Genomic DNA, 18,166 nt, shown 5'->3' with positions numbered 1-18,166 from the left:
TTTGTCCCACCTAGTTATGTGCATCCGGTGAGTTTGGTTGACTTTCCTCATTGGGAAGCTGCTGTTACGGCCCATTTTGCGCAATACGCGTTTTTGCCCGGAACGGGTATCTGAACGTGGTTTTGGGGCATCTTTTGGAGCTTTCTATATTTGTCCCACCTTGTCATGTGCATCTGGTGAGTTTGGTTGACTTTCCTCATTGGGAAGCTGCTTTTACGGCCCGTTTTGCACAATACGCGTTTTTGCCCGGAACGGGTATCTGAACGTGGTTTGGGGGCAACTTTTGGAGCTTTCTATATTTGTCCCACCTTGTCATGTGCATCTGGTGAGTTTGGTTCACTTATATCATTGGGAAGCTGCCGTTACGGCCGGTTTTGCGCAGTACACGTTTTTGCCCGGAACGGGTATCTGAACGTGGTTTGGGGGCAACTTTTGGAGCTTTCTATATTTGCCCCACCTTGTCAAGTGCATCTGGTGAGTTTGGTTGACTTTCCTCATTGGGAAGCTGCTTTTACGGCCCGTTTTGCGCAATACGCGTTTTTGCCCGGAACGGGTATCTGAACGTGGTTTGGGGGCAACTTTTGGAGCTTTCTATATTTGTCCCACCTTGTCATGTGCATCTGGTGAGTTTGGTTCACTTATATCATTGGGAAGCTGCCGTTACGGCCGGTTTTGCGCAGTACACGTTTTTGCCCGGAACGGGTATCTGAACGTGGTTTGGGGGCAACTTTTGGAGCTTTCTATATTTGCCCCACCTTGTCAAGTGCATCTGGTGAGTTTGGTTGACTTTCCTCATTGGGAAGCTGCTTTTACGGCCCGTTTTGCGCAATACGCGTTTTTGCCCGGAACGGGTATCTGAACGTGGTTTGGGGGCAACTTTTGGAGCTTTCTATATTTGTCCCACCTTGTCATGTGCATCTGGTGAGTTTGGTTCACTTATATCATTGGGAAGCTGCCGTTACGGCCGGTTTTGCGCAGTACACGTTTTTGCCCGGAACGGGTATCTGAACGTGGTTTTGGGGCAACTTTTGGAGCTTTCTATATTTATCCCACCTTGTCATGTGCATCCGGTGAGTTTGGTTGACTTTCCTCATTGGGAAGCTGCTGTTACGGCCCGTTTTGCGCAATACGCGTTTTTGCCCGGAACGGGTATCTGAACGTGGTTTGGGGGCAACTTTTGGAGCTTTCTATATTTGTCCCACCTTGTCATGTGCATCTGGTGAGTTTGGTTCACTTATATCATTGGGAAGCTGCCGTTCCGGCCGGTTTTGCGCAGTACACGTTTTTGCCCGGAACGGGTATCTGAACGTGGTTTTGGGGCAACTTTTGGAGCTTTCTATATTTATCCCACCTTGTCATGTGCATCTGGTGAGTTTGGTTGACTTACCTCATTGGGAAGGTGCCGTTACGGCCCATTTTGCGCAATACACATTTTTGCCCGGAACAGGTATCTGAACGTGGTTTCGGGGCAACTTTTGGAGCTTTCTATATTTGTCCCACCTTGTCATGTGCATCTGGTGAGTTTGGTTGACTTACCTCATTGGGAAGGTGCTGTTACGGCCCATTTTGCGCAATACACGTTTTTGCCCGGAACGGGTATCTGAATGTGGTTTCGGGGCAACTTTTGGAGCTTTCTATATTTGCCCCACCTAGTAATGTGTGTCTGGTGAGTTTGGTTCAATTATCTCATTGGGAAGCTGTCGTTACGGCCCATTTTGCGCAATACGCATTTTTGCCCGGAACGGGTATCTGAACGTGATTTTGGGGCAACTTTTGGAGCTTTCTATATTTGCCCCACCTAGTAATGTGTGTCTGGTGAGTTTGGTTCAATTATCTCATTGGGAAGCTGCCGTTACGGCCCATTTTGCGCGATACGCGTTTTTGCCCGGAACGGGTATCTGAACGTGGTTTCGGGGCAACTTTTGTGGCCTATTGCATCCCTGCCATTTAGTTATGCATGACTGGTGAGTTTGGTTGATATCGCTCGTTCCCTAGTGGCCGTTCCGGCCATCCCATTCTGTTCCGGACGTCGTTTTGGGAGTTCTGGGGTTAATAGTGATATAATATTGGTATGGTTTTAGTCTTAAAATATTGTTCTCAAGTGTTGCTAACACATGCCACTGTTTTTGGTATGGTTTTTTAATATAATGGGGCTGTTCCGGCCTGTTCCGTTCCGTTCCGGCTTTTACACCGTCCCTGAAATAATTGGCGTTTGTCATTATATGCAAACAAGGAAGTCTGTTTTTTATCTTTGTGAACAAGCCAGAGAAATAGCCCCAAATCCATAATCAAATCAGCTGTCAGCCTTCTATACTCTCTGGCCTCTGAAAAACATGTATCAGTTGGAGCAAGGTGTTCCCATGGAACAACAGTTATTTAAGGAATGGATCCTCATGAACCATCTTGATAGTTTTTATATGGAACAGCTAAAATCAAATGTTAAATCACACTTCACACCCTTCTCTGTGGAGTGCACCCTAAAAATCAGCCTGGATCCAGCACGTTGCACAAGCATTGATCAGAAGCAGGGTCCTCGTGATTCTTGCACACAAGCCCCATCATGCAATCTCCCATAATACTAGAACTCAGTGGGGTCATCCCATGAAGCTGACTGGTGAGAGATCCCGGACAGAGAAAAGGAAGGACTTCTTCGCACAGTGCAGAGTTAAACTATGGAGCTCACTACCACAAGATGTGGTGATGGTCACCAATTTGGATGGCTTTAAAAGGGGAGTGGATAAATTCCTGGAGAAGGCTATCAATGGCTACTAGTCCTGATGGCTAAGTGCTACCTCCGCTATGAAAGGAACTAAGCCTGTATACTCTAGTTGCTGGAGAACTTTGGTGGGAGGGTGCTGTTGCACAGTGTCCTGTTCGTGGGTCCCTGGTCGACATCTGGTTGGCCACTGTGGGAACAGAGTGCTGGACTAAATGGACCCTTGGTCTGATCCAACAGGGCTCTTCTTATGATGTGCCCTGTGATGTAACAGTGCATTTGTGGGGACACTATATTAAAATCCAGTGGACCCATAAGGAACTGCATCATGAATCCCCCCCATCCATGCTACTGACATGGATGTGCTCAATGATTCTGCTTTGATTTTGGATGCACTACATGTAAAATCCAGATGGCTGGGGAAATCTTTCATTTTTAAACCTCCTGATCATGACTAACTTCTGTCCCATTGATCTCAATAAGACTGCTCTAAGAATTGCTAAATCTCGATCCAGCCTTTTGCTGTTTTTAAATATTTTTTTATTTTAACCGGTTTGAATTCAGTCCTCTCCTGAAGCGCTCCTAGTTTCACTCGCCTTCTCCCCTCTTGCGTTGGCTGCTTTTTTGCGTGCAGAAACGTCACGCGTTCGCTCCAGAATGCCGGCCCCTTCCCCGCCTCCCGCGTTTCCCATTTCCGTGTTTTCAGTTTATGCTCCAAACTTCCTCTTTCCCCCTTTGAAGTGAAAACATGTGTAGCGGTGACGAACCCCCGGGCAAAGCAGCTCTTCCAGTGGCTCAGCTGCGCTTGCCTGAACACTCTTATGCTCCTTGAGGCGAGCGTGGAGTTGGTCAACAGCGTTTGCTTCTCGTTGACACGTCCTCCGCCGCTTCAACAGGAACCAGCTTCACCGCCTGGGCTCAGCCTACCGTGAGATAGTGAGGCGGTCCTAGAGGCAGCTGAATTGGGTATCCTGAAAGGGCAGGGCGTTATTCATTTGATTGTAGTTTTACTGGCAGGGAGGGGCAGAGGAACTTGTGTCATTTTCTGCCTCAGGTGCAAAAATAACTTGATCAGCCTTGGGTACTATACACCAGGGGAAGGCAATAGACGTGTAGACAGGGGTGATGTGGTGGACATTGTTTACTTGGACTTCCAAAAGGCTCTTCATAAAGTCCCTCACCAAACACTTGTGAGCAAATTTAGCAGTCATGGAATAAGAGGAGCGGTCCTCTTATGGATCAGTAACTGGCTAAATGACAGAAAGAACAGAGTAGGAATACATGGTAAATTCTCCAGATGGAGGGAAGTAAACAGTGGGGTCCCACAGGGATCGGTATTGGGACCAATGCTTTCAACTTCTTCATAAATGATCTGGAATTAGGAGTGAGCAGTGAAGTGGCCCAGTTTGCTGATGACACCAAATTATTTAAGATTGTTAAGACACAAAAGGATTGTGAAGAGCTCCAAAGGGATCTGTTCAAACTGGGAGAGTGGGCGCCCAAATGGCAGATGCGGTTCAATGTAGGCAAGTATAAAGTGACGTACATTTGCAGGGGGGGCGGGGAGTATAAACTGATGGGATCTGAACTGGCAGTGACTAAGAATGAGATATGCAGGTTGCCTTATCTGTAACCATAGTTCTTTGAGCGGTCATCTGTGCATTCACACATTATTTATTTTATTTATTACATTATGGGCTCTGTGGCTGTGTGTAGCCTTGATCTGGGAATCTTCCAACAGCTGAGAACTGGGCGGGAACCCCAGCCAAGCATGCACAGTAGATGATGGGCAGGAGGGGTTCCTGCCCAAAAGTGTTCTCAGCTTTCGGAAGGTTCCTGGATTGAGGCTCCACACAGGTGCAGAGCCAATAATGTGTGATGCACAGAGACCATGAAGAACTTGGGGTTATGGTGGACAGTTTGATGAAAATGTCAACCCAGTGTGCAGTTGCTGTAAAGAAAGCAGCAAACTCTACACTAGGGATAATTAGAAAAGTAGTCAAGAATTAAACTGCCAGTATCATAGTGCCTTTATACAAATCTATGGTGCAATACTTAGAATGCTGTGTACGGTTTTGGTCACAACACTTAAAATATATATACCGTATTTCTTCGATTCTAAGACGCCATCGATTCTAAGACGCACCCCATATTTAGAGATGTTTATTTGGGGAAAAAGGGCATCTTAGAATCGAAGAAATACTTCCCTCACCGCCCAGCCAACCTCCTCCCCCCCCCCCGCTTTCTTCTAACGGTTGTGTCCTTTTCTTTTTTCCCTCTGTGAGAGAAGAAACCGCAGTTTGCGTGGGAAGAAGGGAGGGCGTTGAAACAAAAACAATATTTTCAGGCGGGGACAGAGAGGAGAAGACGCAATTAAGGAGCTAAAACGCTTAACTCTCCAGTCCCGCTCTTTACTTGTCTGTGCACCAGGGGACGACGACACGTGAGTAAGTCCCATGGAAATCGATGGGACTTACGAATAAATTTGACTAACAAAAAACCAGGCGCTTACCCAACCAGCTCCTCCTCGCTCGCATAGCTCGAGGCTGCTGCAGGAGCTTCCTCTTTTCCTCTTACCGTATTGCTTCGATTCTAAGACACCATCGATTCTAAGATGCACTCCATTTTTAGAGCTGTTTATTTAGGGGGAAAAGTGCGTCTTAGAATCGAAGAAATACGGTATTGTAGTGCTGGGAAAAGTGCAGAAAGGGGCAACTAAAATGATCAGGGATTGGTTCATCTCCCCTATGAGGGAAGGTTACAACAGCTGGGATTGTTCAGCTTGGAAAAAAGGAGGCTCAGGGGAGACATGATAGAGGTGTTCAGAATTATGCATGGTGTGGAGAATGTGCATAGAGAGACATTTTTCTCCCTCTCCCATAATACTAGAACCTGGAGTCATCCCATGAAGCTGAATGGTACGAGATTCAGGACAGATAAAAGTACTTCTTCACACAGCGCACAGTTAAACTCTGGAATTTGCTACCACAAGATGTAGTGATGGCCACCAATTTGTATGGCTTTAAAAGGGGGTTGAATAAATTTCTGAAGTGTCGTTCATTGAACATTGTGCAATCCCCATTCAGCCCTGGAATGTATATCTGGCAAGCTACTTTTCATTTTTTTAAGATAGCTCAGCTTCTCTAAAAAATGTAAAAGCCCCATGCTATATTATTTGTGAAATATACCCAGCGCAGTTTCCAGACAAGCATGCATCCCTTCCCCCAACCAGCTTTCACAGCTCCCACAGGTGTATGGTTCTGGCTTCAGGGGTGCTGGATTTAAGCAAAACTCCAGTTAGCCTCATCATCTAGAGAGCAGGGAGGCATGAGGCATTCCAAGTAGTAACAGGTTCTTGGAAGGAAATCCTTGGTCCTGTCACTACACATACTTTATGTGTAATTGCTTTGCATTCAATGGAAGAAAAGGAAAGGAACCTCTTGTGCAAGCACTGAGTCATTACTGACTCTTGGAGGAACGCCAGCTTTTGCTGATGTTTTCTTGGCAGGCCTTAGAGCGGGGTGGTTTGCCGTTGCCTTCCCTGGCCGTTATTGCCTTTCCTCCAGCTAACTGGGTATTAATTTTACCGACCTCGGGAGGATGGAAGGCTGAGTCGACCTGCTTCTGCTGGGATCAAACTCAGGCCATGGAGAATTTCAGCTGCAGAAACTGCTGATTTACTGCTCTGCGCCACATGAGGCTCCGCATTCAATGGAAGTCTATTTCAAAATCAGTTTGCTTGACTGCAAAGTTCCCCCATCCCTAAACCCAGAGAAAACAAGGTCAGAAGCCTTGATATAATATACCTGCTCTATATGTAGTTTGGTTCTTGCAAGTGAACTGCATGATGGGATTGGGATAATGTATGTGCCTGAATGTGCTGTAATGCTAAAACTGTTATATCACCAAGGAAATGATTAATTGGAATTTCTACCTGTCAAGACCTCTTGATATAGTAGAAAACAAATAAACTAGCTTGATAAGGAGGACTGACCATCCAGGTCAATCTGACAGAAGTTCTCTAAGGTAAAATGAAGTTTTCTTTGATCTGTCTTTGTTTTGTTTTATAACTTTGCTAACTGCTAATTGGTTAAGATGCTACTATGTATAAATATACCTGCTTTTCACACTGCTAGTTGAGAAGTTATTTATCTGTAGGACTTTCTCCATACAGCTTTATGCTCAATAAAACAGAGTTGCCTTATAACCAAAGTGGATTTTTATCTTTGACAACCCCCAGCCAGCAAGCAAAGTTCGGTGAAGAGCAAGTTTTATTTTCACAAAGACAAGGCTACTTATTTAATGTATACTTTAATGTTTGTCACACCCAAAGACTGTTTAAAGTGTTTATTCTAAACAATATACAAAGATTGTAATATCTGCACTGTTTTAAGTTATCATCCATGCAACCTCTATAAAATATACAAAGACAACAGAAGAATTTTTCAGTTTTTATGAAACCTAAAGAAAACTCTCTCTACTAGGGCTAACAAAGTTCACTGATTGAACTAAATAAATCTAATAAATCTAATTCAAGAGAATACAAAAAGAATTTACCTAGTAATATCAAGATTTCCCCCCACTGCCTCAAGAGAGAAATCCCAAAGCTGAAGGTCTCCATTCAGATTTTTTTTTAGTTTTCCATGCAGTTTTTAAAAAGCAACTGCAAAAGCAGGTTTTCACTCAATTTTTATTTACCCTTTTCTCACTTCCATTTTTCAATTTTGTGCCTGCTGCCTATATCAACCATTTCCCCCAGAAGTTAAAGAAAAGCCAGACTTGGTTTCACCCCATCACCATGTTTTATGAGATAGCAGTGTTCATTCTTCTCATATTATTTGCAAAGTCAAAGGAACACCTGAGAGTAAAGTAAAAGGGCAGAATCTGATGGGAATGGACACAAATCCTATTTATCTGAAAACGGTTTGGGCAGAAATTCCTCACATCTCATGTCTTTTTACTTCTGGGGCAGGAGAGTTTGCCTTCGTTAAGTTATCTCTCATCCAGTATTGTCCTCAACGTTTTTCTGTTCTACACCATGCAAGAAATGTCTGGAAGGCATTATTAATATATCCAAATTGCATCAAGAGTTGTTAAAAATGATGATGCAATTTATAAATCACAAATTGGTTTAACATCTGGGTGGAAAAGATCAGGGAATAGTGAATTTTCAGAGTCTATTCTTCAGAAAGTCTTGAGTGGTAAAAATGGATCTACAAAAATAGCTTTGAAAACACTTGTGTGTCCTGACCATTTGCCTTTCAAATACTTTATGCAATAACTGTTCATAATACCTCTAAAGATTTACATAGTAGGAGCAACTGCTCTTTGTTTAGATATTTTTATGGCAAACCACCTGCTCTATTCTGCTACCCAATTTGCTTCTTTCACAGTATTCCATCCCCACAACTAACCAGCAAACAGCAGCATTTAAGGTACAGTGAGATTTGCTATGAGAAAGCAATAATTAGAATAAGATTAAAGTTATGTTAGGTAGTACCAGTGCCCTGCAACACATACACAAAATGGTGGTGGAATTATTGCTTTTACAAGATACCAGGGAAGTTCTAAAGCAAACTAGAGGGCCTAACTTGGAGGAGGGTCTTCAGCAAGACGTGTGCTTAGGTCCAACACCACCCCTGGTGTCCATCTGCAAGAAAATACAAGATGGACAGAGACAATGCAGGATGGTCCCTCAAGTCTTTGGCTCTTGCTTGCAGCGCATGAATGTAGTTAGAGACACAGCTCACTTATATTTCTTGTGCACGTTCACCTCTTTTCTACTATATAGAATCTGGCGTTATGCCAGGCTGAGAATTCTAGTATTTCTGAGTTAAAAGAGATCCTAGTGTCTGAGCCATGCTAGTGGTGGTGGTGAACCACGATGTGTTGAAAAATGGAATCCAATCCATCTCTGCTCTGCTGGAACAGAAGGGAGCTGGAAGCTGCTGGTGCTGTTTGCTGCTCAGGTTTTTAATGAGCAAGGTGAATGAGGTTCCGTATTAGTTCCCGTACCAATCACTGTGACTCAGTTGTAGCAACTCTGTGACAACTTGGGCCATGTCACAGTTGTGTTTCCGCAGCAGCTGGAGGTTAAGGTACCGGTCGCAGAAGCCCATCTCGCTCAGGTTGGCCAGGAAAGTGGCCATATGATCCTCGGTGGTCATAGGAAGAGCCTTGAAGGACAAAAGAGACAATTAACAAAACAAGGAAGGAAACATACACGCTTCTCCAATTTTGAACCCAAGAAATTCCTTCCTCAGGAGAGGAAGATATCCCAATATCCCACTCACCCCACAGACAGGGCCTTGTCAATAACTGAATCATAGAATAGTAGAGTTGGAAGGGGCCTAACCCCTTTTTGTCCTCTGGTGGGAAAGCCCAACGAACAACAAAGTTCTCGTCCTATCTGCTCTGAAGTGACAGGGAATTTCTGGAGCACTGATGCCAGTTCTTTTTCTGTATGCAGGCAAGTCCTGGCCTTTTCCTTTTCTCTGTTTCTCCCCTGTGCGGACTACTGTTTATTACCCAAGCTGCTTGCCCCTTTCACTACCCATTCATATTTTTAAAAAGAAGAGCTGGTTGCAAGCTGAATTGCTGAATCACTTGCTTCTCCTCCTGCTCAGTGGTTGTTCAAGAGGAGAGATTGCCCTCTCTGAGCCTGAAGTGCAGAAAAGATTGATGGAGAGGCAGGGTTGGTTTGACCTTTCAGAAGAAGCAAGTACAGGAGGATTCCCCAAACTCTAGCTGCCCCAGAAGGAGCTCTTCCTCTCTCATCAAATACAAACTCTGTTACTGGCACCACTGGGATTCATGGAACCACCTCACCCTTACTAGAAGACACAGTGGCTATTCTAAGTATTTGCAGCATGTTTCCAACATGGTAGTAGTAACAGTGGATTCATGTTTTTTTTCCTGCCCTGAACAAAGCTGCCTATCTTAACTTGGGCAGAGTTGTGTAGGCCATGGGATTCTTATTCCCCTCCCCACATTGATGGCAAAACAAATTCTGCAAGTGAACCCCCTCACACACAAATTAGCTGTTTGAAACATTAGAACCAAGCTTCAGTTGAGGGGAAAGCCCTAAAGTCCAGACTCACTAGGGAAGTTTCCTCCTGTCCTCCATGGACCCCACCCCAACAGCCAGGAGGGATTCCCTCAGATATGTTCTAAGCCTGGGAGGCTCCTGATAGGTTCAGAAAAGAAGGGGGAATGCTTTGGAGGGAAGCAAACTCTCCTCATGTCACCTCCTTTCAAGGCCTCAGCTGTCCTCTATTCGAAAGGAGCCCAAATCCTTCCAGCTGTAGGGAAGTCAGATAAAGTGGTTGAAGACATTTGCCATGCATTTTGAGGGTTTCTGAATTTCAGTTTGAACCAATCTAAGCTCCACAAGACTCCTCTTAAGGTATCAAAGCCAGCTATTTATTTATTATTATTTTTATTTATTTATTACATTTCTATACCACCCAATAGCCGGAGCTCCCTGGGCGGTTCACAAAAAGCTATCTTCATGGCAGATGCTAGTCTTGACCCATTCTTATTTTCTGCTCATGTAATTGCAGCAGATGTCAGTTTGGCACTATGTGTGGTGTGAAGCACTGGGTAAGTACTGAGCTTACAAATTCTACTGTTGCCTTTCGGATGAGTAAGCCTTTGCGATGGAATGCTTCAAGATGTAACTGGTCTAGAGAAAGGAGGGAAAAAATGCCATGCTCTCTGACCCCAGAAGGAAAGAGCACAGGTCTAAGTTTATTGACAATTCCTTTTGTCCCTTCAAGCCAGGGACTTTTAATTTGGAAAACATAAGTTCCAGCCAATGCCCAAGCTCCTATGCCCCCAAGCCTCAGTCTTCCAGAGGATCTAGACAGCCCATGGGTTGCAGCAGGTGTAATGGTGTTTTAGAACGTTTTAAAGATGTTTTAAAGATGTTTTAATCATGTATGGTATGTTTTTAATCATTTTTAATGTGTATTTTATATCATGTTTTTATACTGTTCGTTTTATACTTTGAATGGTTTTAGTTTTTGTGAACCACCCAGAGAGCTTCGGCTGTTGGGCGGTATAAAAATGCAAATAATAATAATAATAATAATAATAATAATAATAATAATGCCCAGTATCCATATGGGAATGGGAAATTTCAGGAGTCCAGAAATGCCTGGAGCCTCTCATCTATACTCAACTGGGTGACACAGACAATTTAGGAGGATTACAGAATAGAACTCCTTTGCATTACTCTTGACAGTTTTGTTTGATCTCCAAGATACCTCTCATGACAAAAGCATGTGCAGGTTCTTCAGGCTAGTGGATATTTAAGTGAGGGATCACATTCCATCATGTCAACAATTCAGAGAATTATAGAATAATAGAGTTGGAAGGGGCCTATAAGGCCATTTAGTCCAACCCCCTGCTCTAGGCAGGAATCCACCCTAAAACATCCCTGATAGATGGTTGTCCAGCTGCATCTTGGCCTCTAGTGTGGGAGAGCCCACAACCTCTCTAGGTAACTGATTCCATTGTCATACTGCTCTAACAGTCAGGAAGTTTTTCCTGATGTCCAGCTGTCTGCATCTGAGAGGGGGGAGCAGGGCTTTCCTATCAGTCCTGCTGAACAGCCTCCTTAATTTCTTTTTCTTTTCCCCCTCTTCCCTCCCCATCCCCTTTTCCTCAAGTGTCATGTCTTTTTTTTTTTAAGAATGTAAGCCTGAGGGCAGGGACTATCTTCTTTAGTGATTTATTGTAAGCCACTCCAGGAGCCTTTTTGGCTTAGGTGTGGGATAAAAATACTCTAGATAAATATAAATAAATAAAGTAAACAAGGAATTAATATGTCTAAAGGCTGCTGTCTAGCAAATGATTCCTTCTGGGCTGATGTGCAGAAATCCACAATGAGTTTAACTTTCCTCCTAACGCCCAGGGAAAAGCAGGGACCACATGACATATGTTCAAGAACTCTATTTGTCCCAAGCTCCTCCTTGCCAGTTCCCTCTGGGCTACAGCTCAGAAACAGGCAGAAGTAGACACTCTCCCACGTGTAAGAAGAAGGACCACAAGGCTATGCAGATTAATGTTAAGGCAATGATCACATCTGAACGAATAACTAACTGGAGTCCCACAGGAGAAGGACCAGTTCGAGGGTGTAGTGGTCAGCAGCTGTAGAACTGTGTATGTACAGACAGACTCAATGAAAAACAAAGAGTGCGGCTGGGATGCCTCCTGCACACCAACCCAGGACAAACCTTCTCGGTAAGTGCCAATGTTCTGTTCTTCAGGTTGAGCTGAGGAAGGCATCCAACAATGGGATATGCTAAAGTTAACTACCAATTTGGGTGGGAAAAAGTTTTACAAAATAATTGAGTCTACTCAACTGTGATGCTAGCATCTGCTGGAGTATCCTCCTAACAAAGGAGGCATCTGCAGAGGAATATGTGTCAATTTTATAATGTCCAATGAAAGAATTTGGGTTTTGCAAGTTGTTGCCCTGCATATTTCAGCCAAGGATGCTTAAAGCAGCCAAGGTTGTTGTTGATCTAGTTGAGTGTGCAGTAACATGGAGGTGTTTGGGTAGGCATGATGCTCAGATGCCAGAAATATGCATGCTTTTAACCATCTAGCTCATGTGGATCTGGACACATTTTCCCCATAGCTGTTGAGTGAAAGCATATGAGAAACAAATTGGAATTGTCTCAAGGGCTGGGTATGTTTAAGGTAGATTTTTATTGCCCTGAGTATGTCCAATTTGTGCTAGATAAGAAAATAAACTTTGTATAGCCAGAAGAATAATAGTAATAATAGAATTAGTTTGTTTTTTTAAGGGGAAGGGATGAGAAAGAGGTCTTTCCTGGATGAAAAGCAGGGGCAAATTGGTAAGGACGAGCCTAGGACCAACAGAGTCCTTGAAAATCAGTTTTCCTCAAAGCCCTGGAAAGCAGGGGAGCTGGTGGAAAGGCAAACAAGAAGGCCTATAGGCCACAGAGTGTTGAGGGAGTGTTCTACTTCCACTGGGCCAAGAGAAGCAGTGCAGAGTTTGTGATTCTTTAGTGAGGCAGCAAACAAATCTCTTGTCAGGGGATTGAAGTTATTCTGTATTTGTTGAAAGACCTGAAAGTCCAGATTCCAGTTCCCTGCGTCAATCTGTTGTTGGCTGAAAAGGTCTGATGTGACATTTACTTATTGAATCAATTTACCATATCTAAAAATGCACAATCAATTTATTTAAACCACCATGGTTTTTGGTACATGGCAGGAGCCGCTGGGCACTCATTCTGTAGCCCAAACCCCACTCATAAATTGTCATGCTGTCCAAACCTGGTGAGGGTGGGCTGTTAACAAACCACCCACAACCTGAAAACAGTCCATGGGGTCTGAGTGGTTTGATAAAGACTAGCCTCTTCTAGCAGGCTTTCTCAGATGAATTTTAAACCAAGAATTTTAAGATGTCTTGATTGTTTTTTGATACTGTATTGGTTTTATATGCTCTTTTAATTAATTTTTGTATTTGATTTATATTGTATTGTTGTACTAATGTTGTTCCCTGCCTCGATCCAAAGGGGGAGGCGGGTAAGAAATAACAACAACAACAGGCACTTGGTATGTGCTACAAACCACGGTGGCTTAAACCAGGGTGGCTGAAAATGATCGTGTGAATCTGCCCAATTTGTCTAAGCAGATATTCAATATAGATTGAATGGATTACTCTGCCCTTCCTGGATAAAGAGAGGTGCCTATTTTTGGTATTGATGAGGAAACTATGCTCCACTAGGCATAACAGGGTGATGCTGAGGTCCTTCTTGGCTGTGACTAGTGAGAAGGACCAGGAGAACAGGTCATCCAAATATGGATACAGTTGGATGCCTTGAAGACAAGAGATGGGTGGCTATGGAAATCATCAACGTGAAGAAAATCCTGGGGTTTCTTCTCCTCCTCAGTGGACAGAGGGCATCATGGCCTACCTGGAAGTCAATGTTAGGGATTGTTGGTTAAGAGCTCTCAGGATTTTCTGTTCGGAATGATTAAGTGTCCTGGGGATGACCTTCTGTCCTGTCCTTTCCTTCTCTTTCAAACAATAGGAAAACCCATCTATTGCCTTTTATGACAAGTAGGCTTGCTAGCCTGTGATTTATCACATTCTGAAACTGAGGTGTGTTCCACTACCAGAATGGTGAAAATCTTCGATGACTGCTATGGCCCTGTCTGTGGAAGGAGTGGGAGGATTAATCCATATCAGGATACACTTGGCACACTAAGGAGAAGGAAGCTTCACTATTTCTGAAACAGGAATCAATTCTACACATCTTAAAACGTTTCTGTTTTAGAATCAAGAGTTAGAAGGGACTAAAATCTAATGATGAGAAACAGCATAAAACAAAAAGTTCTAAAAATAAGGTCATGTAGGGACCCCGACTCACAGACAAGGTTATCCTAGCCAGCCCACAGTGTGACACAAAGCAGAGAACAGATGCAGGATGGAAAGGCGCCTGCAGAAGAAACCAACGCAAATGACTCAGCCGATCAAGCCATATGCAGCAGCAGGCGGCCAATCTGGGTAGGACAAATTCCTTCCCGATTCCAAAATATGGCTGTCAACCAAAAATCAAGCCATCCCAAGCAAAAATTAATAGGGAAACATTTATATGCTGCACATCATCCTGTTCCTGGTTGCAGTAATTACTGATGGCACACAGCTTTCAAGCTTATCTTTGCCACCACAAAAGCAAGGAACTTGCTCTCAGGATGGTTCACCTAACACCGCATTTTCTGCATGTGTACAGTTTGCTCATGGAACACAGAGTCTACATCGTCTTCCTCTAAGCCCCTGCTTGCCCTTCCCACTATTAACACATGAGCTTCTTACCTGTTCCATGGAGGATGGCCCAGCAAACAGTGCCTTGTAGGCTGAGGCAGCCACTGACCAGGCCCCCTTCACCAGGCCCCCAGCAAGGCTGTTACCCTGGGTGTGTCTGCAGAGAAGGTTAAAGGGCATCAGGAGATAATAGGAATGAACTGAGCAGATTCCCCTTAATGGAGCACACAGTGGGGTTTAGCTCATACTTGTAACAGGGAGGGAAAAAGAGAGGATCCTCTGCTTGGACAAAAGTGGGTTTTGTCCACCTATGTATTCTTTGCAAAATACATTTGCAAAACCAGCACCCTATGACTTGAACAACATATGAATGTATGGAAGTACCTTACAGCGAGTCTGCATATTGGTCCATCTAGCCCACTATAATCTACTTCAGCTGGCAGCAGTTCTCCAAGTCTGCTACTGGAGATGACAGGGATTGAAACTGGGACTTTCTGCATGCAAAGAATGTGCTATGGGCCCTCCTGAAATGTTGTGGCAATTAAATACATTTGTCTATATTGCCTTCTTTTGCCAGTATAATTTATTCTGCTTCTCACGAGAAGGGGAAGAGAGGAGTTTTGCAGAGAATGGAAGCTATATACTTAATTACTGAAAAATCTTTTGTCTCAGTGTGTGATCTGAAGGGACATGATACGACAACCTTGCTGGAGCAAAGCAGGTCTGGGCCTGGTCAGTGTTTGAAAGGAAGACTGCCTGAGAATGAAATACAAATGAAAATGAAAGGTAGTCCTGACTAGCTTCTAAGATTTCACAAGCCATTTCTTGTACATGTTCAAGTCTACCTTAATGGCTAGAAACTTCCTCAAAAAAGAAAGAAAAGAAAACTGGCATTTTCAGGATGCTGAACTTCTGCTATGTACCAATTCCATATTTTTACAGTGCGATTTCTAAGGCATGGAACACACAAAGAACCTAGACTAATTTAAGTTGTATAACTGTAAGATTAAATGGACATTTTTGGAAAAGTAAGGGAGTTGAAGAAGATCTCAAATCATTGCATAGGGAATTGATACTCTTAGTGAGAAATAGGATACTACTGGACAGCTGGATCAAAGTAAAACCCTAGCCTGACCCGGCTTTTATTACCTAGAGAATTCTGGACTTGTTGGTGTATTATTTACATTTCCTGCAAGTGGAAGTCCAGGAACATCTCTTCCTTGGCTGTCTAGAGGGGAGAAAAGGAGCATGAGCAGGAACAGAAAGAAAAGAACCCTGTCATGGCAATAAACAAAATAAAAATCATACGAAGTAGATATAATAAACATCAACAAATACATATTCAATAAAAATAAATAAAAACAGAGTTTACCAAAAACAAAGCAAGACAAAACAGCACCCAAGGCATGGTCAGTGAAAGTAGATGGGCATTCAGAGCTCTCCTGAAGATCTGCAAAGGTGGGGGTCTGATTTATTTATTTATTTACTGCATTTCTATACCGCCCAATAGCCAAAGCTCTCTCATGAACCCCTGATGAAAGCTAATTCCAGAGATTGTGATCACTGGAAATATTCCACGAGGAATAGCATTGTCCTTTTTGAAAATGTAAGATTCACTTCTCTTATTTAATGAAAACTGCACTCTGTGTGTGTGTGTGTGTTAAATTGCCATTACTTGGTTTGAGCTTCCAGAAAAAGGCAGGCTATAAGATGAATGCCTTAGGTGATTAGCAATTGCTCCTAATGCATCACCCATAACATGATACAATACCTTCTCTTATTTGTTCAGGAACCAAAGGGGCTTCTTCTCTACTGGGAGAATGAGTATCTTGGGAAGTATTATTTTGGGAAAGGACCAGAAATCTGTTATAAACAAATGAAAACAGACATTTGTGAAGATATAAGAGCTACAGGGGGGGAAAGCATAATGTCTATTCTTCCATTAGTACAAGCCTCAGAGAACTGAAAAGACACTCACTAAAATCTGAGGATATAGATCTACTAAACATTCAAGCCAGTTCCCTTGTAGAAATGTCCCACTTAGCTATTGTCCCATTTTGGCTGTGTGTGTGTGTGTGTTACTTGGCTTGGGCTCAAGTCATCAGCCTACACTTCCTCTCCTCTGGAGACTGCTTATGACTACAGGAGACAATGAAGTTCTGCTTTGCTCTTGGTCAACTTAGTACCTTGCCAGTTGTGGTTCCACAATTAGAGGAGTCAGTGGTACCTCATCCAGGGTCTGTGAAGTGGTCAGGATATCATTGATACTAGGTGCTAGGGGGTGGCTCTCTTCTTTAGGACTTGCAGGGACATCTGCCACTTTCCCCAAACTTTGCTGAGAGACAGCAGAACTGTACATAGACTCGCCCAGAGGACGGCTGGTGTCAAAGCACTCTGGGAGAATGATGATGTAATCCTCAGAGGAGGCCTGGCTGCAGACTTCATCTTCAGCTTCCCCATCCCTTGATTCCTCACCATCCTGCACCAGAAGATTCTCTAGCAGAACACAAAGAACACAGTTTCACTACAAAGATTATTGTAGTCCCTTTCACTGAGCTTCTATCAGTCTTGCTTTCATAGGTTTGTCCAACCCATAGCCATCATAACGTACGACCTGCCCCCCCACCCCCAGCCCATGGAGAGGGTTAGAAAGGAGCAAAAAGCAATCACATGTAACTTCCCTCACCTCCAAAGATCAATGTACATAACCCAAGACAGCATGCCGTAAACAGAAACTGGAGCAATAAAGTGGAAGACAATTTAATCTCTGCTCCTAAGGTAGGTTTTACCATTCTGATGTTGCTCTTTGCACTTGTTCCAATTTGAATTCATCCTTATAGCACATGTAAGGCAGCTATTATCATCCTCCCCAGGGGGCAGACAGGCTGTCCTACCTTCAGTTCTGTACTCTCTTCAGAGAGGCAAACTCTAGCCACTTCCCCTTACCAAACTCGGATTCTTTGGTCAACTCCATGCCTTGATTCCTGGACTCTGGTTCCTGTGGTGTGGAAACAGGACTAATGGGGTCCTTGTACTTTGAGCTACAGTGAATGGTATCCTGTAGTGCTTGTAGAGAACCTTAACCAACAAAAATAAGAGGAAAGAATCAAAATGCCAAGGGCCTGTTCTGGACACACTATATTTTGAACAGGACAATCATTTAGAAGACTCACTCTGCCAAGAATTTTTCCTTTGTGGGGGCCTATGGTCAGGTGCGGCATCCAAGGTCAGAGAGCGAATTACTGTTTCACACACAAACTGGGTCCCACTCATGTCTTCCTCTCCTTCTTCCTGGTTTGCTATATTTTCAGACTTCCCTTTCCCCACCTGAGTATCTGTGGGATGAGATGTTTTCATCAGCACTTACCACAAGTTTACAAGTCATCTGGACAAGGAACATAACATATCTAGAGGCTGGGGGCTTGATCCTCACTCTTGGTGACCACTTTCAGCCAACCCAGGGACTTGAAACAATGGGATAGCTCAAGAGGAAGCCTGACAATTCAGGCCATGATCACCAGAACACTGCTTATTTCAAAATAACTGGTTATACTGAGCAAGAGCACAATCTAGCACTGAGTACAGATGTCAGGATTCCAAAAATCTCAGCTTTTATAAAAAGAGGAGAAAAAGGAAACACCCAAATT

General features: G+C 43.6%; 2 protein-coding genes across 5 annotated transcripts in view; one reads left to right on the top strand and one right to left on the bottom strand.

Moving 5' to 3' along the window:
- PIP4K2B (phosphatidylinositol-5-phosphate 4-kinase type 2 beta) overlaps window positions 1-18,166 on the top strand; it is a 453,863-nt gene that overhangs the window by 235,801 nt on the left and 199,896 nt on the right. The window lies entirely within an intron of this gene.
- Window positions 7,012-18,166, bottom strand: part of NBR1 (NBR1 autophagy cargo receptor) — a 47,126-nt gene continuing 35,971 nt past the window's right edge. For all 3 annotated transcript variants that reach the window (XM_063132451.1, XM_063132468.1, XM_063132460.1), the window contains 7 exons: window positions 17,693-17,854; window positions 17,466-17,597; window positions 16,706-17,015; window positions 16,291-16,382; window positions 15,669-15,747; window positions 14,571-14,676; window positions 7,012-8,892 (listed from right to left, as the gene is read on the bottom strand). In XM_063132451.1, coding sequence (XP_062988521.1) covers window positions 8,719-8,892; window positions 14,571-14,676; window positions 15,669-15,747; window positions 16,291-16,382; window positions 16,706-17,015; window positions 17,466-17,597; window positions 17,693-17,854 — 1,055 coding nt within the window. In that variant the 3' untranslated portion in view covers window positions 7,012-8,718. The remainder of the gene's footprint in view (window positions 8,893-14,570; window positions 14,677-15,668; window positions 15,748-16,290; window positions 16,383-16,705; window positions 17,016-17,465; window positions 17,598-17,692; window positions 17,855-18,166) is intronic.

Source organism: Elgaria multicarinata, chromosome 1 (genome assembly GCF_023053635.1).
Source record: "Elgaria multicarinata webbii isolate HBS135686 ecotype San Diego chromosome 1, rElgMul1.1.pri, whole genome shotgun sequence".
Lineage (NCBI taxonomy): Eukaryota > Metazoa > Chordata > Lepidosauria > Squamata > Anguidae > Elgaria > Elgaria multicarinata.
This window is presented reverse-complemented; position numbering and strand designations above follow the sequence as displayed.